The sequence below is a fragment of the Amorphotheca resinae genome (assembly GCF_003019875.1).
Source record: "Amorphotheca resinae ATCC 22711 unplaced genomic scaffold M430scaffold_4, whole genome shotgun sequence".
NCBI lineage: Eukaryota > Fungi > Ascomycota > Leotiomycetes > Helotiales > Amorphothecaceae > Amorphotheca > Amorphotheca resinae.
The window spans coordinates 1,013,473-1,036,946 of record NW_020194474.1 but is presented as its reverse complement, the minus strand read 5'-3'; the positions used below and the strand labels follow the sequence as shown (position 1 = coordinate 1,036,946).

The window sequence follows — 23,474 nt, the reverse complement described above, 5'->3', positions numbered from 1 at the left end:
CGGATAGTGCTCAAGTCGATGCCTGCTATCCCTTTTCTCTCTAGTTTCTTCAGCACTACTTCCTCCCCCAAGATGTCTTACCCGCTTCAGAAGAGCGACGACGAGTGGCGAACCGTCCTCTCCAAAGGTAGCTCCCTCACAGAACTCCACCCCGCCACCCCTCGGGCGGCTCATGGGCCATAGCTAACTGCGGATCGAACTAGAACAGTTCCGCGTGTTGAGACAACAAGGAACCGAAGCGCCATACACTGGCAAATACGACAAGCACATGCCCGAGAAGGGCGTCTACACCTGCGCGGGCTGCGACGCGCCGCTCTATACCGCGAAGCACAAGTTCAAGTCTAACTGCGGCTGGCCTGCGTATTTTGACAGCATCCCCGGGGCTGTGACGCGCCACACAGATAACTCGTTTGGCATGGCGAGGACGGAGATCGTGTGCTCAAACTGCGGGGGGCATCTGGGGCATGTGTTCCAGGGGGAGGGATATGATACGCCGACAGATGAAAGGCACTGTGTTAATAGTGTGAGCTTGAAGTTCTCACCGGACGACCCGGTTCTTAATGGAAAGGGAGCTGAGAGTAAGGTCTGATGTGGGCCAGTTTGAGGATTTTGCGGGGTTTGCGGGGGAGGGGACTTTTGTTGGGGTTTGGATCAAGGCAACATGATACCCCAAAGCTGAAGCCATCAGCGGCGAACGACTTTGAGCAGTGAGGAATGAGGGCGAGCAGAGGTCAAGGATGCTAACGTCTGGAGCATCTTTTCAGACCATGCATCTTTTTACACGGAACTGTCGTTTTCGTTTGCTTCTCGGCTATTGAAAGTGTGGGGTTCGTAGACCACGACTTTTGTATGAAACAGCGCACAGCATATTAGTATACCAACCACTCAATCATTTACGTACCTAGCGTTCGTAATGCTATATCAATGTGTTCTTGTTCTTCTTAGAGGAGATCACCCATATCCTGATCCTGTACTGTAACCCTTTATGCCCCTTTCTTACGCCAAGGAAACAAGCCCCTTGAAAACACCAACAGAATCCATACTTATCCTATCCTATCCCTCCTATGATAGTAAAGATGAAGAAAGGCAGAAAAGACAAATACTCCTACGGCCTGGAAAATCTTTGACCAGCTCCCTACCTAAGCTTCCGCGTTTCGAACATCATAACGCCATAAGCCCGCTCGATTTTTATAAATCCTCTCCCTTCTCTGCCTATCCCTTTTCCTCCTCAGCCTCCGCAGCCAGGCCACCTCCTTACTCGGTTCCCAATGCGCACCTTGATATGTGGTCGGCATCACGTATCCCTCTGCCTGCGTAACATGCAGATTCCTCCGTCTCCATTCCCGCCCTACCTTACTCACCATCCGATTCAACGCCCTAGACTCCATCTTCCGCTCCAGGACCCTCTGCGTTATCGTCTCGCCTCCCCAAGCCAAGGGCGAGTCGTCGATAGCGGCCGCCAGCGCGCGCTCTCTCTGCCAGTACTTGGAACGGTTACCCGTCTCGGTAGAGCGATCCGGGATATCGTAGAGCCCTCGAGCTCTGTCCCGCGGGTGCACCACATAGCCGAAGGCATTGTCAACGAAGCTGGGGTCGTCGGTGTCGAAGATGGGATTGTCGCAGCCCTTCACCATGCCTAGTAGCTCGTGGCTGAGTTTCGGCGAGAATTTACACTCCGGACAGCGGTATAGGTATCTTCCTTCCTTGTCCCAGTACTGCATGATGCAGCCAATATGGTACATGTGTTGGTCTGCGCAGTGCAGGACAGCTAGTGTGTTGGAATCTTCGAGCCCGCCTTTGACATTGGTATTGCAGAGGGCGCAGACGATAGGCGTCCAGCGTTTGATGTCGGGGTGGTTGACGTCGACGGGATGGATTCCGAAAAAGTTAAAGGCGAGGTTTCTGAGATCAGAGGGGCGGAAAGGGTCTTCAGCGTATGGCGTGTCAAGTCCCTTATCTTTGAACTTCTGAATTGCTTCCGCGAGCCATTCGCAACCAGGTGCAGAACTATCATATATTTGGACAAGATGATACCTGTGGGGGAGTATTAGCAGATGACCATGATGGTCAGACTTACGGTCTTGAATAGGAGAATATACATACCATGGTCGACGGCCGATCCAATCCCTCATCAGTCTGAAATTGCGTCTCTGACGATTTACAAGAGCTATGCCACTTGCAATGCGGCAGATAAAATCCTGCATCAAGAATCCAGCTCCATCTGCAGCTTCAAGACTATGTCGGACGCCATAAATATCCCAATCTCGGGTCTCCATTATGCCAAGCTCATCGAATGCCACAAACTGCTTGTTGAGCAGTTTGTCCTCGGCATGCTCATGAGTGAGACGATGCTCAAACCCGTCTTCTCTTTCAATCAAGTCCATAAGCAAACGCTCGAATGGGCGGATGGCTAACAGCTCTTCGTATTTCTAAGTGCATGTCAGCATGAGCTTGAAGAAATATTTAAGTTAGGAAAGCCATTTACATTGATCATTTTATCTAACACGATGTTGATAAGTTCGGGCGATAGATTGCGTCGGAGCCTCTCTTCCTTGCTCAAGGGGGGCGCGGAGTTATTTTGCCTATGTGGGAAGAACCGGGAGCTGGCGGTTTGATGCTCTTCATAAACTATTGGGTTTATCTCCTCTAGTACATCTCTTATCACGTTCCTGGAGTCTTTTATCCAGTCTACTAAGTGCCCATCATCCGGATCGTCGCGGGGTACGTGGTAGTCATCTTCCTCCCAATAGGTATCATGTGGAGGACACCATTTCAGTTCAACCTCTAGAAGAACTCTTCCAATAGCGTAAATGCTGCCAAGTTGCGCCATCCGGTCTGCATATAGGCTGCCTCCCTGCAACACGCCCGGGAGGTGGAGGTGTCGTATCCAAGCTCTGCGCAACATCCATTCATACTGAAGCGCCATTCCACCCGCAAGTACGCCAATGTTGGACCCGTCGGGCAAGGGGATGTGGAAGAGATCAGGCTGTCTCTCATGGGCGAATCGATGGAGTAGTTTCAGGGTATTTGCGCTTGTCCAATAAGCAAGTACCTTTCCCGCTTTCCTCGAGACAATAGGATCCGTATTGTACGCCAAGGCAGCTTCATGGGCTTTCTTCATATCCTCATAATTGTCTATGCGGATCACTGCTTCTGGATGCCAATGCATAGGTGGGCTAAGGAAGTCAGCGGTGTCATTTGGGTCAATTTTTGAAGAGATAAGGCGAGATCTAAAAACCAATGTGGTGTACACATTTCAGATATACGTACAGGCATATTAAAGATCCTCCTGTGGGTTTTTCTCCTTCTACTTTAGACATGATGCGATTATAATTTATAACATCGTCTATGATTATCCTCCTTACTTCGTGAGATACCCAGGTCATCGATCTGTCCACAAGATTTTTGATATAGCTAGAAAGTGTCGGGGGTTCAGGTGGGCCGCCTGAAGCAGCGCCAGAGCCTGTGCGAAAGGGGATCTGTTGAGGCATCCTGATCGGTCTTGACTTAACGACTGTGAGAGTAAAGTAGAAGAAGAGAATAAAAATTGGAATAGTGATCATCGACAAAGTCAGAGTTAATGAACATTGGAAATACCTTATCGCTGTTCCATTGTCAAAAAGTACAATAAAGAACGCGATTGACGACGCTCCGCATGCAGATAGATATTCGAACGTTCACATCCAAAGGGACAAAGAAAAATTTCACGAATTCATTTTTTGGAAGTTTGATTCTATGACCTGACTTGTCACCGTGGCTTCAATGGACATTCCGATGCCCGAGTTTGTAGGAAACGAGACCGGCAATGAGAGAAGTAACACTTGTTATTTGCGCAGTACTGGAGTCCGAGTAGAGGATACTCTATTGCATGTATCCGGAAAGCTTTATGGCCTCTTTGCTGATACCACACAATTGATGCCATCATCATAAAACCATAGGTTGGCAAAATATACGATCAAGATAAAACAGGATGTCGCAACAACTGTCGACGATATACGTGATTAGAATTAGAATATTGTATTGAATCGTGTCGAACATCGGTAGACGATCTAGATCGTAGCCAAGTTCCAAGTCAATGAAGGTCTGTGTAACAGACGCGCAACACCATGGAGCTCGGCATGATGAGTCTCGATTCTCAATAATTAGGATTGGCTTGATAGTCTGAGACTCCTAACTTTTCTAAGGTTCCTCGCACTCTCGAGACTGTGGGGGAACTGCGAGAGCTGGGGAAAAGGGGGAGCGGGAGGCTTGGAAAAGAATTGAAGTTTATCCTGAGTCGATGTTTCAGCGACGATAGTTACAGATGCTACCCGATTTGAGCTACAACTTACTAAAAGTAGCCGTCAGCCGTAAACGACTATGCCGGTAAGGGCAGTCTCGGTGTCCCCTAAAAGGTTAATTTTGGAAAAAAACGAGAAGGACATCTTTTCCTTCTAGAAGGCGTTCATCAGTCATCAGATGGTGAACTGCGGTTCCTGTGGACTAATCATGCGGGAATTCGGGATTTCCCCATTATTTTTCTTTGAAATTTCTTTTGGCGTCTCACCGCTACACAGGAGATCAAATCGATCGGCTCTTCGAGGGCGATTATCAGAGCCGATGCAGCGAGAATCCCCCAAAAGTCCCTCGCTCAATTCTCAACTCCACGCCCTCTATGCCAGTCGCCCCAGAGCGCTTGAGAAGCTGAAGCCCGTGGACCCCTCTTAATTTCCTCCTCTTACGCGCTTACGATGCGTACTGCAAGTACGAAGTATGGTACTGGTACCCGGTCGTCGTCGTCTCATGGATCTTCCCAAGTCCCTTCTCCACATACCCACAGAAATCTCGTTGGCGTGAGTAGTCTCGGCGCAAATTGACGGGCGCTCCGTAGGGACTCGGGAGATGGGTGATAGAGGGACGCGGAGGATTATTATACTCGAATCCTGCTCGGTACTGAGGAAGCATCTTAACCTATTAATATCATTATATCCGCACCGGCGGGTACCCGGGGGGCCGTACGGTGTGGGACAGACAGGATCCTCGGTACCACATAAGGCAAATAGTTTGGCCAGGGGAGAGTATACTACTGTACAGACGGCATGTACAGCAGTGCCGTAGCACCGTAGAGGAGGAGGGTCCTACGCACGTTGCAAGTTGCCAGAGATCCGAGGAAGTTAGGATAGCGTTTGATCTTCGCGTTGTACCTCCGTAAGTGTAACAGAAACGCCTATCTGCTCCCGTCAGTCAGGCTGTTTGTACCGGTGTATGGGCGGAGAGGAATGCTAGAAGGAAAGGCCCCTAGACCGCTGCTTGCAAAGCGGGTACCTGGGGGACAGCGTAAATTACCTCTTCGAATATTAATATTAAAAAAATTAAATATTAATCATAGCATCGACTTATCAAGTCATTCTTCGCATTAGGGGTCGTCGATATTGTCCTCCTGACCAGCAGAGCGACCAGAAAAAGAGAAGCCTCCCGCACGGTGGCAGGCCGGGCAGGGCCACACACCGCTCCGCTGGTGTCTTGAGACTGCGAGGGCGTAGTCATGTCACCCTGTTTCTCGCTCGACCCCCACGGCGGACGCACTCATAGCCTGCCGCCCAGCGCGACTTGGCAAGTTGGCAGCTCTTCGCCGCTCTCCCGGCCTCCATGATCCCGGTCCGGGTGTCCCAATAGTGCTGTCGGGGTGCCTCCGCGGGGGGCCAGACTACAGCAGCGATGCTCCAGTGCTGCTCCAGTGCTGCTCCACTGATTCCCTCCGTCTCCACTGTCGTCGCCATGCAGCCATGTACCTTGGCTAAGCACAGACGTCGAGAAGCTACCCTGACTTTAACCCTGTTGGGAACCAGCAAGCTCCCAGAGGCGTAGAGGCAGGCGTAAAGGCGTTATCAGAAGGCCAGAAAATTTGTTGAAAAGCTGGTGTTGCCGCTCCCTCTTTCCTCCTTCTCCTCTTCTTTCTTATACCGCCCCGTCCTTCTCGTCCCCCTGCCCCTTCTTCTGCTTCGACTGCATCTCCCCCCCCCACGGTCGAGAACAGACAGCTTTCTTGCTCGTATTCCTCCCACGGCGTTGTGTTTCTAGACATTTCCTTTTGCTCCCTTTCTGTCCCCTGTGACAGCAAATACGAGATCCGCGGCCTATTCCCAGCGGCCAGCACCTCCTTCTGTCGCAAGTATATCTTCTGCGCCTTCACCACGAGCCTTTACGATTTCGATAGATCTTTTTCTGTTGTTCGTTAAAAGCTGGAGTTTGATTGTGTTTTAGATATAGAGATACATACCTGAGAATCATAAGCAAGGAAAACCAAGAGCTGGATTTTCTCGCTATCATTGTCAGCACCTATTTTTCGACCTCGTAACATTCCATACCAGAACCGGAACTTGGGATCATATCTCGGAGTTCTCTTCAATACATTTGAGATACCCCTTGCAGAATCGTTAGGTTTGTCGAGTCTTGTCTGCTGGTGGTGGGAGGAAAACGCGTCTGATACATTGCCATAGGTTGCATTATCTGCTCCAGATCGAGTTCTTGCAACTACGACCGATTTTCCAGCCCCAACAAGGTCTTGTCGATAAACCCCACATTCGCGATTATCAACGTTAGTGAATATCTGTCCCGGTCCCAGATCTCAAAGCGCGCAGGCAGGAATTTACAGCTTTTACAGTAGTGAATTTCGATTTGGACTGTTGATCTGGACTTGACATCTGGGATTTAAAATATTCGTCCTTGCCCGCTTCGAAGCTCCTCCCATCAACAAACAATCTTTCCCCCCATCTTCGATCTACGACATCCGTCTTCGCGACAACACACATTGACACTTCTTGTCTTCATCTTTCGAGAATCCCATACCAATACTCTTTCCTGATCACACATCCTTCATCATGTTCGGTCGTTCCGTTATTCGCGCTGCCACTACCGCGGCACGCGCTACGCCAATTGCCCAGCAGGCTGTTCCCCTTGTCACCAAGGTCGTTCCCCTTGTTACAAAGGCCACCCGCGCTTCGTTCACGTCTGGCGCGAAGCTCCGTGAGCCTGTTGAGATCATTTCTGAGCGTGAAGTTCCTACCTCTTCCTACGCTGGCGGCGAGGCCCAGCACTCCACCATCAAGGTTAAGGATGAGGTTGTTGTGCCATTGACCCGTGAGATCTATGATCGCATGACTCCAAGCATGCAGAAGATGACTCTCATGGACAAGGTGGTGATGGTTACTGGGTACGCATACAGAGCTCCTTTCTCTTTGACTTTACAAGTGGAACAACTTTACTGACGCGTGTTCATCTTTCTATAGTGGTGCTCGTGGTCTTGGAAACAACATGGCCCGCGCTTGTATTGAGGCTGGTGCTAAGGCCATTATCATCATTGACGCCAACCAGGATCTCGGTGACGCCGCTGCTGCTGAGCTTCACAAGTTGACTGGTAACACCGTCCCAGTTGAGTTCTTTAAGGTCGATGTCCGTGATGGTGGAGCAATCGAGGATTGCGTGAATGCAGTTGTTGAGAAGTACGGAGCTCCTGATGTCTTGATCAACTCCGCAGGTATCGCTGAGTAAGTTATCTCTTCCATCGTTCCCTGTGTTCAGATAGTAGCTTTTCAAGAGCCCTATTCTCATCTCTGGAATGACACATCACCTTTAGCGATTGAATATCTAGAGAACATGCTAACAAGGTTGTAGCTCCAACATTCCTGCTGAGACCTACGATCACGTCATGTTCAGACGCTTGATTGATATCAACCTTACGGGTTCCTTCTTGATGGCCCAGACTGTGGGTAAGGCTATGATGGCCGCAAAGAAGCCCGGATCCATCGTCTTGGTTGCTTCTATGTCCGGCATCATTGTCAACTACCCCCAGGAGCAGTCATGCTACAACGCCTCTAAGGCTGGTGTTATCCAGCTTGGCAAGTCCCTCGGAGCCGAATGGGCCAAGTACAACATCCGTGTCAACTGCATCAACCCTGGTACGTACTTAGCTATCCCTCCTTTCTTGATGGACGTTCTAACAGATCAAAAGGTTACATGGACACCGCTCTGAACAATGTCCCCGCCCTCGACGCCCAGAAGGTCATCTGGAAGTCTCTCACTCCTCAAAACCGCCTCGGTGCCGTCGACGATCTTAACGGTCTCGCCGTCTTCCTCGGCTCTGACGCATCCGGCTTCATGACCGGCTCATCCGTCACCATCGACGGAGGATACACTCTTTACTAGTCGTTAGTGAGGAGCGGATACAGGAATACATTACAGGATTTCGCTAGAGGATTCGTGGGTGGTTGCTTTCTCCGCCCTCTCTCTCTTTTTTCCCTCAATCTGTTCTTCGCTTGTTTCGGCAGAATAGACAGACAGGACGTCCGGGGTGTTCACTGGTTCCCAAAGGTTATTTGAGCGCGGTTTTTTGCCTTCTTTTCAAGGTTTCTTTGAGGGGTTCGGGATTGGGTTACTAGATATTGCCAGTGCGGAAGCACATGAGCTACCAAAAATAAGAGACTAATTCGCCTACCTATCTTTGCCTGTCTGAAGTGCTTCTCTAGATGGCCCTAATCTGGATTCTTGTGATCTCTATATCTTTACTCTGTATGTCTAAGCAGGCATAGCCCCTTGTTCCAAACATCATTTATGCATTAGCATTGTCCAAAGTGACAAGAAGTCGCGTTATACAGTAATCCCAAGAGACAGCTGGCTTCTGAAGCGTCATGTTTTCTAGCCACCGACTCCCGTACTTCCGTTCTTAAATCCCTTTACCCATTATACCGCAGCAAATCCTCAAAAACCAGCCCTGTCCGTATATGACTCCTCTCTGCACAACCTCCCCCCACCTACCCCCCGCAACTCATCAACTATCAGGAAACCAGTACTCCGAGTTCCGCTCCTCGACCTCTGTCTTGTTCATACACCGCGGACTGAAATGGTCTTCCGTGGCGCCGAAGGGGAACACGGCCACGAAACATACTCTGTCATAGCCGCACGGCCCGCACTCTTTCCAGCCCGCCCAATCGAGCCAAGTGATCAAGTCGCGGATCAGTCCGGTGGCCGTTGCTGAGGGAGAAGATGGGGAGTGATCTTCTTCCTGCCATGGTTCCAGATCCTCCTCCTTGATTAGGATATCACGCACAGCGAATAAGGTCGTGCAGATCCGCTGGGTGACGGTCTCTAGGGCGGCGGCGATCAAGTGGTCCTGGGAGGTAGAGGGCTGGGCAGGATGTAGGTAGTGTGTGGAACAGATCTGGATGGCGTCTGGGGACGGGTCCTCATAGTCGACGAAGAGGTTAAGAAGATTGTTGATTGCGCGGAGGAGGGAGGCGGGGGAGGGATCCGCGGCCATGAATTGAAGACGTTCTGAATAGCGCTTCACGATCATGTCTGTGATGCCCTGCCAGTCGATGATGGGGTGGGGAGGCGGGCTTAGCAGGACCTCTCCCAGGTCGGATTTGATGCGTGCGAGTTGTTCTGGGGTCGAGAATAGGAGGCGGGGGAGGGGCGACTCGCCGTCTGGGTTTGAGAAGTTCGTTGGGTAGAAGAATGCGGAGATCATGGAAGAGTAATCCAATAGGACTCGCGAGCCATCAATGCCTTGATACCGGTTCGAGATCTCGCGGATATACTCGAACATGGACACGTCGCCCAATGTGGTGGGAGAGCCTGGCGAGGGTCTCTTTCTGTGCGATAGGAGGTCCAGGCTTTCCGAGAAGTCACACTTGATGATCTCGAACCCGGCCTCCATCCTAATAAATCCTTCAATGCCCCATTCCGTCGCCAGACTGCAAAGTGCCTTGGACCGCTCCCGCTCGAGGAAATTGCCGTCCTTGAGATTGCCATCGGTAAGGTTGCCGGTGAAATTGCCGTGGGTGAAATTACCTAGGAGCAGGAAGTCCTGCGAATCCATTGGGCCTAGATTGCACTTCGCCGCTGCCATGCCATCGATGTACAAGAGCTTCAGCGGGCGGTTGGCTTTGTATATATGAAGCCAGCCAGGCTCTGGTGGCCGATCACCCCTTTCTCCTGCGCTGAGTTGCTCAAGCGTCCACTCCACTTGGAGCGCAGAACGGTTGTTGCTACAGGAAGCCGATCCCATCCAAGCAAAAATCTCCGCATGTTGAATCTCGAAGGCTAGCCATTCTGGACCTATGGGCCTCTCGGGGGTACAGTCCCCATGGTACAAGAGAGTGCCTTCGGGGACAATGGCGGGGAAGAAAGACATCCCATTGTGATGGATGGATGAACCCCACTGCCGCTGCGAAAGGTCAGGATAGGGTAGTTCGAGGATGATCTTGTGGAACGCCTTGCAGCTCACAAGTCACTCACCATTGATGAATGAATTGCATTGAATATATGATTGGCATTTGTACTGGCGCTGCCCACACTAGGGCCATGCTGAGCGTCTTTCAGGGCAGGTGGTGATAGAAGTTTTTGAGGCGGATGGGCAAACGCGAGCTGGAGAAACAGCAGGAGAATCTGGACAACAGCCATTTTTGATAGTGGCCGCAAGGTTGGGAGTATCATCACATCTTTTGCAAAAGTGCAAATATCCAGTGTTTCCAGATGGTTGCCTATACCTGAGAACAGACCATGTCTCAAAATCACATGACCCAACCCCTGTAGGTAGGTAGGCCACGCCTCTTCGAGCAGTCCTTAACCCCTTGTCCCTCATGAAGCAAGGAAGTAGTTACTATTAGAGGCACTTCCGGCGAAGAGGTTTCATCAACTACTTTGTTTTCCTCGCCAGCAGCCTCTCAGGTAAATGTAGTCATACTTCAAACTGAATTCTCGTCACGGGTTTTGCTAGAGAGGGGCCTGCATGGTAGGGGTACTCAAAATATCTTCTTCCCTATCTTCAGCAGCAGACATAATGGGCATCATATGTATCCCAGCTCATCCATACATCATAACACTGACGCTGACGCTGAGGCGGCCATCACTTCTTCATCCATCCATTCATTCATCCATATTCCATCCCCCTTCGTGACAAAAGAAAAAAAAAGGGTAGAAAACACACGCGCTGTGTATCGTCCGCTGGCCTGAAAACCACTGGAAAGACCCAATGTTCAAGCAGCCATTCCTATACCATGCCAAACGTGTTTGACGGTGGGACGATAAGGGCCTCCAGCTAGCTTGTTTGCTTCTTCGCATACCTTCTCCATCGACTTAAACAGGCATCTATCGCTCGTTATTCCGTTTTCCCTTCCTCCCTCTATAAAGAAATATTTTCTCAGTTCATTAGAACATTCAATCCTACCAGCGGTTTGGGTTCGTTCACCATAATCTCTGCGCCAAGTTCCCCGCAAAACGCCGCAAGTAATCACGCATATTTCCGCCCAAGCATACCCTACTTTTGTTTGTGCATGGTTCTCCCGGAGGAAGGTTGGATATCATGATGATCCTTTCTGAGCCTTCTCTTGCGCTCTGGCAGTTCGGGCGGCCTTGACGAGGGGGGCCAGCTGGCCGAGATCTGTACATTGTTTCATAAAATCGTGCTGCGAGGCGTAAGCTAGAGCCCAGCTAGTGTATTCTTCGGGATGGAAGAGGACTTACGCGTAATAAATCATGAGCACTGGCTCTCTTCTCCGGATCAACCTTCAACGCAAAATATAGGAAATCCTTAAAAACAGGACTGAGTGCATGTTCGTCCTTGATCGCGGGCGTGCCATTCGTTGCAATCAGGTAGAGAGCACGAAGGGGTGACTCGGTAAGGTAAGGGGGCTCGCCTTCGATCATCTCGATCGCCATTATTCCCAATGACCAGATATCGACTTTCCGGCCATATTCTTTGCGTGTAACAACTTCAGGAGCCATCCAGTAAGGCGTCCCAACCATAGTTGTACGCTTGTTATGAGCCTCATTGATCTGGGCACAGAAACCGAAATCGGCTAAGCTCTTGTTAGGGATGTCTTTCAATTCATCCGGGAAGTGACCTACTAAGTTTGATATTCCCATCCATCGATAATAAAATATTATCCGATTTTATGTCTCGATGGATGACACCCTTCGAATGTAGGTGTTGCAATCCTTTCAACGTCTCTCGGCACACTGATGCTATTTGTCCCTCGGACATGATGTTGAACGTAACAACGTCCGTCAAACTGCCGCCCTCCATATATTCCATTATCACCCAAAGCTCTCCAGTTACCAAGAAGCTGTCAATAAAATTGACGATGTTCGGATGGGAGCTGTCCTTCATCACAAGGATCTCGTTGATGATGAGATCCTTCTTCGGCTGCTGATCCAGGTTCATCTGTTTGATAGCTACTAACCGATTCGTCACTCTCTCATAGCCGGTAAAAACACCCCCAGAAGCTCCTTGCCCAATCTTTGTCAAGTTGTTGTAGAGGTCTCGAGGATCCCCTTCTGAACAGATTTGCCTCAGCCTGGCCACGATATCAATGCTAGTGCTCTGCCGCTGCCGATGTCTTGGCCGAGGCCCCGGGGCAGCTCTAGCTTGCTGAGTTGGATGTGGAATTCCATTAGCATCTGGTGGACGAGGTGCCTGGGCTTGAGGTGTCGGAGACGTCGGCAGTGGTGGTTGTCGTTTACTTGGATTTCGCTGAGGCGATTGCACCTGATGCATTGTAACCTCCTGATGTTGCATAAATTGCTGCTGATGTGAACCTTGCGGAGACTGCACCTGGGCTGGTGACGCGTAGGGAGATACACCGTTGGCGCGCGAATTGGACCTTGAACGGTGTTCTTCTGGAAGCATGGGAGAGGTGTCTGGCTGCGACGGCGGCGGTATGTAGGCAAGAGCAGGTAAATCCTCACTCTGACGGGGCATTCCGATCCCGGAATCTTTGCCCATCCCAGGGGCAGGAGGGGCCGCTCGAGTAGGCCCTTGGAATACTGGAGGCCTCGGGGCCGGGCGGCTTGGTATAAGGTTGTTCAGGTCTTTGGGTTGTAGGGTTGTAATTGGAACCTGGTTCTTTGGAACCGGAGGTGGTGACCTTGGGTTTTCGAAGCTTGTTTCGTGGTTTGCAGGGAATCTGGGGCTTGTAGGAGGGCTCATCAAGGGACTTACGCCTGCATAATTAGGTGTGTTGAGCATCGCTGGTGATACGGGAGCTGGGCTTGATATCCCCAATCGCATCTCCGGGGCCTTGGCTTGTTCGAACTTCTTCCACACTTCATCCTCTTCCTTGTCTGTATTCTCCTTGTAGAAACCAACGATATCTACGATGGTTTGCGGATGCTGTTCTTGCTCCTTCTTCGTAATCCCACTGTCGTTGATCATGCGCTGCCATTCTTTCGGCAGGCCCTAAATTGATCAGCTCTTGTGCAATACACTTTGTTGCAGGATCAAACTCACCGTGAATTGCCCAGTTTGGTTATCATATCCAACATGGGTAACATGAACCGGATTCTCAGGCGCTGATATTTTGACTCCCCGAGGTGACCCCACCCCGATGCTATTCATGAAGCCAGAAAATCCCGACTTCTTTTTGAGCATGCCTTGCTTCGGTTCTTTGCTCTCATCCGAATATCGCTTGGGACTTATCACCTGGTTGTCTGCGATGCGAGGTGGTGTTTTCTCGTTCGTTCTATCGCCGGCCGAGAAACTCGCAGATTGCCGGAGAGGTGGCGGTTGGGGCGCCAGGCGAGGTTCAGGAGATGTATATGAGAGCGGGGGAGGGGGAGGCCTGCGCAAAGCAGTATGATAGCCCGTAGCTTTTGTCGAATCGAGGTGGTTCAAGATCCCAGAGCCATCGAACGGGGAGCCGACGAGCTCATCAGAAGTCTTCTCATTCAGAGGACTCGTTGGGTTCGACGTGCGCTTCCCCCCACCTTGGCCCGAAGGCACGACCGACTCAGAGCCCGCCAGGATTGGAGATGGTCCTGAGATTCGTCGTTCGAGCGAGGAATTGGAAGATGCGTATGACGTTGGGTTGGCGCTCGCCGTTCGCGTGTGGCTCGGCGATATGTGATACCTGGGGTAGCTTGGGGCAGATGGACTACGTTGGAGCGATGCAGAGCTCTTCTGACTTCGTAGGTATCTCTCGGCGTTGTTCCGTACATCGATAAAGAGATTCGAGGTTGATGGGGGTTTCTTCTTGGTAAGGCGCCTAACAGGTGGTTTCGTCTCATCCATCTCTGTTGACGCACGGCACTCTAACCTCTCCTTGTTTGCTTTGAGAGTTTGGAGGCGCAGTGGTGTGTGGTCGGGGACCAACGGGCCAGTAATAACTGGGCGAGAAGGTATCTTCCGGCAGACAGGTTGGCTTGCAGCTGGGGGGCTTGTGGAGGGGGCGGTTTGACTTTGACTTCAACGACGAATAACGCGGCTTGCCATGGACCAGGCGATGGACGATGTGAGCGCACTCGAACGAAGGGGAGAAGACAGCGGGAGAGGCGTCAGAGGACAATATGGCAGATTGTCCACAACACGGCGGGAGGAGATTGCAAGGTCATCGATGGGCGGCGGTGCGAAGGAGCTTTGGCTGTTTGTTATGGCTGGGTTCTCGCGAGCGGGCGGCTTCAGATTGGCTGCGGCTAGGGACGAGGTCGGGGTCCTCTCTACAGGCAAAAGGAAAACAGGGCAGATAATTTCTTTCTGATACGGGGGCGTATCACTTCAGGCGACGAAGCGAATCATCATTATTATTTACATTATTACAATGGGTCTCTTATTGTACTGTAATAGTTCTTTCGTCCGCGCCCACACGGGGCGTATGGTGAGGACGGAATGTGCTCGTAGACAGGAGGATCTCTCCGGTTCTTCTCTCGAGTCGACTATTATTACCTTCAAGGTCATGATGGCCCCGACCACGATTCCACTGATCCTTCATGAGCCTAAGCGGCAGACAAGACGGTGCCACAGTATCGTACAAAGGAGTAGGCCGTTGCAAAGCCTGTCGCAACCCGCATCCTCTCTCCTCACAGTCGCAACTCGCTGATTCAATACACACACAGTACAAACAGTAAATACATACATCTCAGTCCCTTGGCTCTCTTCTCCGCTCAGAACTTTTGAGGCTTCGAGGTCTCCCAGACAGGAGTCACAGGACGGATTCAAGTCTCTGGAGAAGCCGCTCCACTTCTCAGCAGTCCATCCATTTAGGATCTGGGCGTCCGTGGAATCTGGATCATTGGATGGCTGAGCCGTCGTCGTCCTCCTCTGCTTCTAAATGGGGAAGCTGGAGGAGACCGGCTCTTGAAGAGCGATCGATGATCGAGGCTCCTCGAAGAAAAAGCTGGGGGCCTCCTTGTGGCGTCCGAGGACTATACCATGCAGGATCGGAAACGGGGAGAATATTGAGGGAGGCTGCCCTGCGTACAGTAAGTACATGTACAGCAAGGTACAAGTATGTACATACTGTACCCACGTGTTTGTCTCCGAGGAGCAGCTCTGGATGGCCAACGGCGGACTGATAAAGACCCCGGAAAACGAACGGATCAGCACTGCGCTTGCTTTGCTTCGGGCCCAAGTAGAAGAATAAGTTAGCCACTGGCAATTCTTCCACCCCACTATTTTGCAACCGTTCGCCGAGCTGTCTCTCTCTTCGGAAGAACTACTACTTGCTAAGCAGCTAAGGCCAACGGTTCTAGGCTCGAAGCATGTTGGTCTGTGGGGAATTGAGTTTGTCTTGCGAGTAGTCTGTTATTTTGTGCCTCCGGAGTAGTAGTACAAGTAGGTAGTCGTAGTATCCAGGACCTAAACCCTCTCTGTATTGTACATCGCTACATCCTACTACTAGGGCTGAGGAACTCGCGTGCTTCTCTATCTTGCTCCACTACACTGTGTCTAGACTCTAGACAGAACTCTACAACGTACAAAAGTATCCTCAACTATACTCTATAGTATGCACACTTACTCCAGTAGCGGCAAAGGGACAGACTCACTTCTATCTCGATTGTGTGACATAAACCCGAAATGCTGTGTGGGCTTTCGTACATATAGAGGGGCGTAAGTCAAGCACAAGGAAGCCTCCTATAGGATAAGATACCTCCGTCCTTCAGATAGAGGCATGGAGACATTTCCTCCCTCTGCAATCCATGTCATACCACGTGATAATTTGTCACGTGCCATGCATCTGGGTTTCGGATGGACGATTTCCCTTGAAGACGCCCAGAAGAAAAGCCTTTAGAACCCATTACTTGGAACATGAGGCGGAATAATGTGTGATTTGTGTGCGCGGCTCATCTTCACATCATCCGCCATACCCAGGTATTAAAACCAGCGGAAGCACAACTCCAGAGAAACCAAAGAGGTGTCTTCTTCAACCGAAGCGCGTGCTTCCTCGCCTCATATCTCAGGCTACATACTCACTCCCGGGAAACAAGAAAAGTATACCTTTTTACCACAAACCACTCTTGTTCCGAACGCAACTGGGACGGCCTCTCGCATAGGCCCTGCATTGCCGTACTTTATCGTTCCCCTTATGCAATTCTCTAGATCCTAGGTGCAGCCCTCTCCCATAATCGCCTGCGTGGCCTCAAGAACATCACTCTCGTTCCCGTTTCCTTGCATTTGCAATTCACCCCTATAGTGACACTTGGCTCTGGTCAGTGGATTTCCGAGGCCGATTGGGATCTTTCAAGTCTTCTTCTACTGACTTCGGTCCACCCAGTCAGCTCCCGCCTCTAATTCTCCACAATTTCGATCGACCCCCGACCTTCCATCATGGCTTCTGTCGACTCTACTGCTCTGAATGGCCATCTCGAAGCCAATGGCAATGGCACCGCATTATCAGCCGCCCAAAAGCTTATGCAGAAGCATGAAGCACATAAGCCTACGGTTGAGGATGTGCCCGACGAGGCAGATCTGAAGCACCCCGAGCCGCCGGTGTCGACCAGTGTTCTTGAAGACAAAACTGATGCGCCTGCTCCTGGATGGGTACCTCCAGTGTCGACAAAAGCAGCTGGAAAACAGAAGGAGGAATTGCCAGTCAAGGAGACCAAGCCCCTGTTGGACACACAGTCGGAGGAGCTGTTTCCCGGCTTGGGAAGTGGCCCAAAGCCCAGACAGCCAACAAACATTACCCCAACTTGGGGCGCAAAGAAGCCAGCACCAGGTGTCTCACCCGTGAACGGGACGAATGGCTTCTCGACAAACGGTACCTCTGCGCCTTCTTCTGGCATAAATACACCAGTGTCCGCAGCCAGTCAGGCTGCGCCCAAGGGAGGACCAAGGAAGATGGAGATCCCGGGTCAGGTTCAAGAGAGGATCTTCTTAGAAAAGAATCAGATGCTCCCTCGCCCGCAATTGAAGAAGCCATTGCCGGATATCCTGAAGGACATCAACCGGAAGTCGAGGAAGGTAAATGTCACGCTTTCAGCAGGGGAGAACGGCATTACTTTCTACGCAACTGGCCCATCCGAAGCTGCCATCCAAGCTTTGCGAGATGTCGTGGCACAGGTTGGAGCTAAGGTAAGCACGCTTGGTCCTTCTCTGAGACGAATAGGACTAATTTCTGAACAGATCTCTACTAAAGTCTCCATTCCTCAATCTGCGAGAGCTCACATCATTGGCAAACAAGGTTCGAAAATAAAGGAAATACAGGAGAGAACCGGTGCACGTGTCCAAATTCCCAAACTGGAGGATGCACCAGCTCCAACGGACGACGATGATGATGCTATGATCGATATAGTGGTAGAAGGCAATGCATTAAGTGTTGGAGCGGCACAGAGAGAAATTCTCGCAATTGCGGCCGAAAGAACGGCAACGGTGACTACGAAGCTTCGCACTATCCCAGCAGAACTTTACCCCTTTATTGCCGGTCCGCAGAATGAAAAAGTCAACGAGCTGGAAGAAGCGAAGGGTGTTCAGATCCGGGTTCCCCCATACCATACCTGGAGAACCCAACCGCCCCCTCAGAAACCTCTCCCAGGCAAGCTTCCGGTATTTCTTCCTGCCGCCGATGGCAACCACATCACTATTGCTGGAGAACGCTCTGCGGTTCAGGCGGCGAGGGCAGAGATTGAACGCCTTGCTGATGAGTTCCAACGACAAATGTCAGTTGACCAGTTTCCCATAAACAATGGTCGGCATCAATTCATCATTGGCAAGCGAGGTGTAGAGCCACAAAAGTTCTTCGCTGATACTGGATGTGCGATTATTCTTCCCGGCGATGAGGATGATGATATGATTACCATTATTGGTCCTCCTCATCAGACTCCCGTGGCGAGAAACATGGCCATCAATTTAGCTGCGAGCATGCAATCTTCGAGCATCGATATCTCCCGCCAACACCGAAATGCTCCCGGAGCTTCCAGCGCACATGCACGGTACCTCACTCAGTACTTGCGCCAACGTAAGGTCATCGAAGAGCTCGAGAAACTTCACCAGGCCCATATTGTCACATCAATCAACCAAGAGGGTAATGCGGCACCATGGGAGTTATATTCTCGTGATTACAACAACGCTATCAATGCTCAGGCAGATATCACCAACATCGTTTCTGCCCATCCTCCATCGCGACTGACGACCGTTCCTGTGGACCCCTTCTTCCACCTGTATCTCCAAAATGACATCACTCCAAGAGTGAAGAAAGATTATGGTGTACATGTGGTCATTCCACCATCCTCTGAGCCTGACGCCCCGGTACTGCTGGTTTTTGAAGGGGAGCACGGATTAAATCCAGACTACCAGGTACCACGTGGTCAACCAACCCCCGACGAAATACAAACCTTCCAGCGAGGCCTGCAAGATGCTCGGAAGCATATCTTGGACATTATCAATGCGCAGGCGCAAATTATTAGTACATCAATTGATGTGCCTAAGATGTAAGTCTTCCAATTCCTCTTTTGACAAATTACTCATGAATACAGTTACCATGAGAAGCTTCGCAAATATATCAAAAGTGAACAGCAAAACCGAGCAGCAGATCAAATCCCTGTACGAGTTTCCGCTGCTGACACCATTGTTAATCTCCGAGGCCCTGCACCTGCCGTCGAGTCCTTGGCCGTCAAGGTGAAAGCATTCGTCGAGCAAGCCATACAAGACGACAAGGAACGTGGCTTCACGCTCTCCTTTGACTTTCCACAAAAACACGCCAACCAACTTATTGGTAAAGGAGGCAGCAATATTCGCGAGTTGCGTGAAAAGTTCGACGTGGAGATCCAGGTTGATGATGGGAAGGTCGAATTAAAGGGTCCAAAAGCAAAGGCGGAAGCTGCCAAAGCACATATCTCGGCATTAGGAAGACAGTGGGCTGATGAGGCTACGTATATCCTCAAAATTGAGCCTAAGTACCACCGCGAACTTATCGGCGCCCAAGGCAACCAAATCAACAAACTTCAGACCAGATATAAAGTTCAAATCCACTTCCCTCGCCCAGCTCGACCTTCAAAAGATGACCAGTCAAGCGTCGATGCAACTAGCGAAGCTGGTCGCAAGGGCGGTCGTCGCGAACAAGAACCTGATGAGGTAATTGTCAAAGGGCCAAAGAAGGGAGCCGACGAAGCGAGAGACGAGATCCTTTCTTTGCTCCAGTATCTCAAGGATAACTCATACACGGCCACGGTGTCAGTACAGCCGAGCCAGATCCCCTCGCTTATTGGCCAACGGGGAAGTGGTATGGACGAGCTTCGACAAACTACCGGGGCGAAGATTGATGTTCCGAATGTCAGAGATTCCAAGGACGCAACTGGCCTAGTAGAAATCCAGATCAAGGGTACAAAATCTCAAGTAGCACAGGCCAAGAAGATACTCGAGGAGAAGAAGGACATCTTTGACCACACTATTACAAAGACTTTGGAGGTTGATAAGAAACACCACCGGGCCTTGATTGGTGCTGGAGGTAAGTCGAGCATCCAATGTCTTGCTAACTCTTCCTAACTTCAATCAGGCTCCACTCTCCGAGACATTGTTGTCAAGTCTGGTGGATCAGATGATCGCCGAGAACTTGCTCGAACAGTTCAATTCCCCAAGGCTGAATCTGATGGAAACTTGATCAAGATTGAAGGCAATAAGGATGTCGTTGAAAAGATCATTGCGGCCATGCAAAAGATCATAGCCGAACGGGACAGTCAGACTACCGAGACAATCGATATCCCGACAGACAAGCATCGCTCCTTGATCGGACGCGGAGGAGAAACGAAGAAGGAACTCGAGTCGAAGCTTAAGGTTTCACTCGATATACCACGGCAAGGCAGCGGTCAAAGCGGTGTCAAGATCACTGGTTTGCCTGCGGATGTTGAGAATGCAAAGGCTCACATTCTTACTCTTATGAAGGACCAAGAAGGTGAGACGGTCCAAGTGCCTCGAAAGCTCCACCACGCCATCGCGGATAACGGTCAGTTTTTCCGCAGGATGCGAAATGATCATCAGGTCACAGTTGATCATGCTGGCCACAAACTCCCACCAAAGCCTGCGGCACCAACAAACGCACGAGCGAACGGCGCCCTGCCCCTGATTACAGATGATGTAGACGCAGCCGAAGATTTGTTCTCATGGACTGTAGTCAGCAATGCAGACTCTGCAGTGGACGGCGAGATCCCTTGGATCTTACGTGGTTCCTCCGAAAATGTGGCCAAGGCCAAAGCTGCACTCCTGGCAGCTATGGAACAGGCATCGAAGAACAGCCATGTCGGTTACCTGGTACTCCCCGACCCGCGTACATACCGATATGTTATCGGCCAAGGCGGCAACAAAGTCAACAGCATCCGAAAGGCAACCGGATGCAAGATTACTGTTCCTCGCGACCAGGCCAAGGGCGAAGCGATTGAGATTCTGGGAAGTGCCGAGGGCGTTGAAAAAGCGAGGGAGTTGGTCCTCAAGGCCGTAAAAGAGGGCGGTAATGGTGCGAATGGGAGCAGAGCTTAGGCAGATCTCGTGACATGTATTGAGCTACTGGACATCTTCTTCACTGAGCGGAGCGGAGCGTAGCGTTGCGAGCTCGGTTTCTTCTATGCATTTCTAGGAATGGTTGTATCAAAAAAGAACGGGTGGAGCGTCGTGGCTTCTCCCAACTCATATCGTGTTTATTTAGTTGTGCATTAGGTTTTCTAGCTTCTACCATATACGTGGTGGCACTCTACAAAATATAACTCTATTCATATAATATGTGTGTGTGTAGAAGGGTGGGTGCGTGTTACGTTTCAGATGAGCAATCAATCATTGAGCTAACCAACCATCAGGATGATTCCTAACAACAAGCTTCTCGAAATCTCGCGATGCTGCTAAGTCAACTTGTGAACGAACCAGCGAACTACAACAAGTCTTTGTTCTAAATGCGGATTACTCCTGGTATACACACTGGTATATACAAAGTTTCCTGAAGTTTCGAATTACGCTCGATGGAGTTCTTGACAAGCATGGGAAAGAGTGCAGGTAAAAGGATGAATGAAAGAGAGAGGATATTAAAGAAGAAGGATTTTCGAAAAGGGGATGTCAGGTCCAGGCATTTAAGACATGGAATCTAATCTATCCGCCTTTCTCGAGAGGTATATAAAAAAAAAGGGGGGGATTGACCCGCCCCGGATTTCATATCAGCATCTTCACATCAAAATCAAATCACCAATAATCATGGATATTGAAGAGTTCAGTGATCGTGCTCGTACTTTATCCTTGATATCAAAGATATGGGATGGATACTCTGACAGTGACTACCTGTCAAGCGCCGAAGAAGAAGAAAGTCCTGAAGGATCCATACATGAAGATCCTGAGACTGGCGTCAGTCTGGTGGCGACTGTTGAACCGATCACAGAGTATCCGAGGGACCCCGAGCCTGCACCATCCGAAGATTCTGGGCACGACGATGATGCTGTATCCGAAGAGTCTGACGATGAGTTGTCATTCCTTAAACCCCCTCGTGGTAGCGAGTTTCGACCAATGGGCGATTCGGGAGTCGATGATCCCAGACGTTTGAACAGGAGACCCTCTGGTCTTGGAAGTAAGGAAACTGACATCGATTCGGATCCGCCAGCTGCTATGGGGTCACGAGGAGATGTCCATGGAATGGCTAGGAGGAAAGGAACACAGGAGGATATTGTTGAAGAGGGACAGAGACTCTCCGAGATATTGGAGACGTTCCTAAGCAAATCCAGAGTCCAGGGGGGTCCCATCCCTGAATATGACAGGAAGGATAGGAAATTTGAGAAGGTCGAGGAAGCAAATGAATTCGTTGACAAATCACTACCGTCATGGAATCATTGTTGGCTCATCATCTTGATGCTCAGAGGACGACTCAATAAGTTGGGTTGGCAAAATGAGGATGAGGAAGCTAGAGCTGCGGAGGCGAGCCGTATCCAGAGGCTTATGCACGAGACCATGAGGCGGTACAAAGTTGCAGAAGCCCGATTCACCTCGTACAGTTACGGGAATGGCATCAAGGACCCAGAATTTGAAGAGCGCCTGAGACTCGATGTTGCGTACCTACACCAGTGCCACGGCGTACTGGCAACGCAGCTTGAAAGGGCGAACTACTCCATCTTCGACGATCAGGTGGTGGGGAATATGATGGAGGAGATAAAACAGAGGCGGCAGGATGCGACTGAAGAAGTTGTGAGAGAGCTTCGACGGCAGCTACGTGAGGAGAAACATAGGCGGGAGAAACGAGAGATGCAGGATGAGGCTATAGCCAGGAATGCACGGGAGGAGCGAGTTTTCAAAATTGAAAGGTCAAGGCTGTATGGAGAATTGAAGAAGACAGACTATATCTGGACACAAGTAGACCTCATGGAGGAGATTGATGCATTGGAGGATGCGAGGGGAAGAGTGTGGTGGAAGTTCGTGAAGAAATTAGACGGCCTGAGCGACAGCGAAAGGGAGGAGATGAGGCTGCATAGGATGTTGAAAACCAGAAGAGGAAGAATGATCAAGGGAAACACCGAGTAATATCACCTACAATCTTGACCAGCGGTGGGCACAAGCTCCAGCAATTCCAGTGAGGGCGAGCAGGAGAATGGGCGCTGATCTTGGGACTCGCCGTGCTGAGGCAAATGCGGGTGCGAGCAGCAGTACGTGAAGTAGTCTAGCATAGCCTATACGAACTATACTTTATGGGCAGAAATTCGTTGAACAGTGAACCAAATGCCGTCAATTCCTCGACTTCAGGTGAAGGTCGAAGACAGCTCATCATCTTATTGTCACTCTCCCCCTCGTAGCCAGAGCTCAACCAAGGACAGCCAACAAGCCCCATGCGCTATCAAGTGTACCCAGGGCCCTCCCAACCTTTGCCCATACTCATCATCCCCATACACTAACTTTAAGATGGTAATGTACAACACGGCAAGATGATACCAACTCAAAGCTCCAGCGACCCTTCCGCTGATGCGATCAATAGGGCAGGAGGCAAATATTGAACTAATCGCGACAGAAACGGAGAGGAGAGTGACATAATAGAGGCTGATTGCACTGGTCTGGAGAGTATCGGAGGGGAGCTGCTCGGGGTTGAAGATGAAGTTGACGGAGGCGGCCGTCTCGACGAGGCAATGCATGAAGAAAGGGATGTTTGGTACGTATGGTAGTGGCATAGCTGGCGAGGTGATGTGTATCGTTGGTACGGACAGTTGAGGCAGTAAATATAGAGGTGTTGTTCGGCGTATACAGCAGCCTTAGAAAGCTAGCTTGCCGT

The 23,474-nt window shown here is 50.6% G+C and overlaps 7 protein-coding genes across 7 annotated transcripts; 4 read left to right on the top strand and 3 right to left on the bottom strand.

Annotated features, from left to right (window-relative positions):
- Window positions 1–72: 72 nt before the first annotated feature.
- On the top strand, window positions 73–589 carry M430DRAFT_17729 (hypothetical protein; the record flags this gene model as incomplete). The annotated part of the gene is made up of 2 exons (XM_024863727.1): window positions 73–127; window positions 204–589. 2 exons carry the CDS (start codon window positions 73–75, stop codon window positions 587–589), a joined length of 441 nt encoding a protein of 146 aa, XP_024722323.1.
- A 6,271-nt stretch (window positions 590–6,860) lies between these two features.
- M430DRAFT_98663 (hypothetical protein) lies at window positions 6,861–8,184 on the top strand (the record flags this gene model as incomplete). Its single annotated transcript, XM_024870136.1, has 4 exons — window positions 6,861–7,192; window positions 7,269–7,526; window positions 7,654–7,937; window positions 7,991–8,184. The coding sequence occupies 4 exons, from the start codon at window positions 6,861–6,863 to the stop codon at window positions 8,182–8,184; spliced, it is 1,068 nt and encodes a 355-aa protein (XP_024722322.1).
- A 637-nt stretch (window positions 8,185–8,821) lies between these two features.
- Window positions 8,822–10,338, bottom strand: M430DRAFT_82730 (hypothetical protein; the record flags this gene model as incomplete). Its single annotated transcript, XM_024869607.1, has 2 exons — window positions 8,822–10,204; window positions 10,276–10,338. Coding segments are annotated over 2 exons (1,446 nt in total), but the record flags the coding sequence as incomplete, so codon positions are not given.
- An 881-nt stretch (window positions 10,339–11,219) lies between these two features.
- M430DRAFT_222040 (hypothetical protein) lies at window positions 11,220–14,146 on the bottom strand. Its single transcript, XM_024864654.1, has 4 exons — window positions 13,268–14,146; window positions 11,887–13,216; window positions 11,503–11,837; window positions 11,220–11,444 (listed from the first exon to the last, which is right to left on the bottom strand). The coding sequence occupies exons 1-4, from the start codon at window positions 14,045–14,047 to the stop codon at window positions 11,340–11,342; spliced, it is 2,550 nt and encodes an 849-aa protein (XP_024722320.1). The 5' UTR covers window positions 14,048–14,146; the 3' UTR covers window positions 11,220–11,339.
- Window positions 14,147–16,579: 2,433 nt separating this feature from the next.
- M430DRAFT_99768 (hypothetical protein) lies at window positions 16,580–20,722 on the top strand (the record flags this gene model as incomplete). Its single annotated transcript, XM_024870215.1, has 4 exons — window positions 16,580–17,326; window positions 17,378–18,681; window positions 18,727–19,697; window positions 19,746–20,722. The coding sequence occupies 4 exons, from the start codon at window positions 16,580–16,582 to the stop codon at window positions 20,720–20,722; spliced, it is 3,999 nt and encodes a 1,332-aa protein (XP_024722319.1).
- A 1,562-nt stretch (window positions 20,723–22,284) lies between these two features.
- M430DRAFT_34136 (hypothetical protein) lies at window positions 22,285–22,820 on the top strand. Its single transcript, XM_024866499.1, has one exon. It carries the CDS (start codon window positions 22,355–22,357, stop codon window positions 22,733–22,735), a length of 381 nt encoding a protein of 126 aa, XP_024722318.1. The 5' UTR covers window positions 22,285–22,354; the 3' UTR covers window positions 22,736–22,820.
- An 82-nt stretch (window positions 22,821–22,902) lies between these two features.
- M430DRAFT_34135 (hypothetical protein) lies at window positions 22,903–23,472 on the bottom strand. The gene has a single exon (XM_024866498.1). The coding sequence runs from the start codon at window positions 23,371–23,373 to the stop codon at window positions 22,987–22,989; it is 387 nt and encodes a 128-aa protein (XP_024722317.1). The 5' UTR covers window positions 23,374–23,472; the 3' UTR covers window positions 22,903–22,986.
- Window positions 23,473–23,474: the final 2 nt, after the last annotated feature.

What these genes read in the sequence shown, in the direction of transcription:
- M430DRAFT_34136 (XM_024866499.1), top strand. Translation starts at nt 22,355, where the DNA reads ATGATGGAGGAGATAAAACAGAGGCGGCAGGATGCGACTGAAGAAGTT.
- M430DRAFT_34135 (XM_024866498.1), bottom strand. Translation starts at nt 23,373, where the DNA reads ATGCCACTACCATACGTACCAAACATCCCTTTCTTCATGCATTGCCTC.
- M430DRAFT_222040 (XM_024864654.1), bottom strand. Translation starts at nt 14,047, where the DNA reads ATGGATGAGACGAAACCACCTGTTAGGCGCCTTACCAAGAAGAAACCC. An exon ending in ACCAAACTGGGCAATTCACG is followed by an intron (nt 13,217 to 13,267) that starts GTGAGTTTGATC and finishes TGATCAATTTAG; the next exon opens with GGCCTGCCGAAAGAATGGCA. An exon ending in GGATGGGAATATCAAACTTA is followed by an intron (nt 11,838 to 11,886) that starts GTAGGTCACTTC and finishes ACAAGAGCTTAG; the next exon opens with CCGATTTCGGTTTCTGTGCC.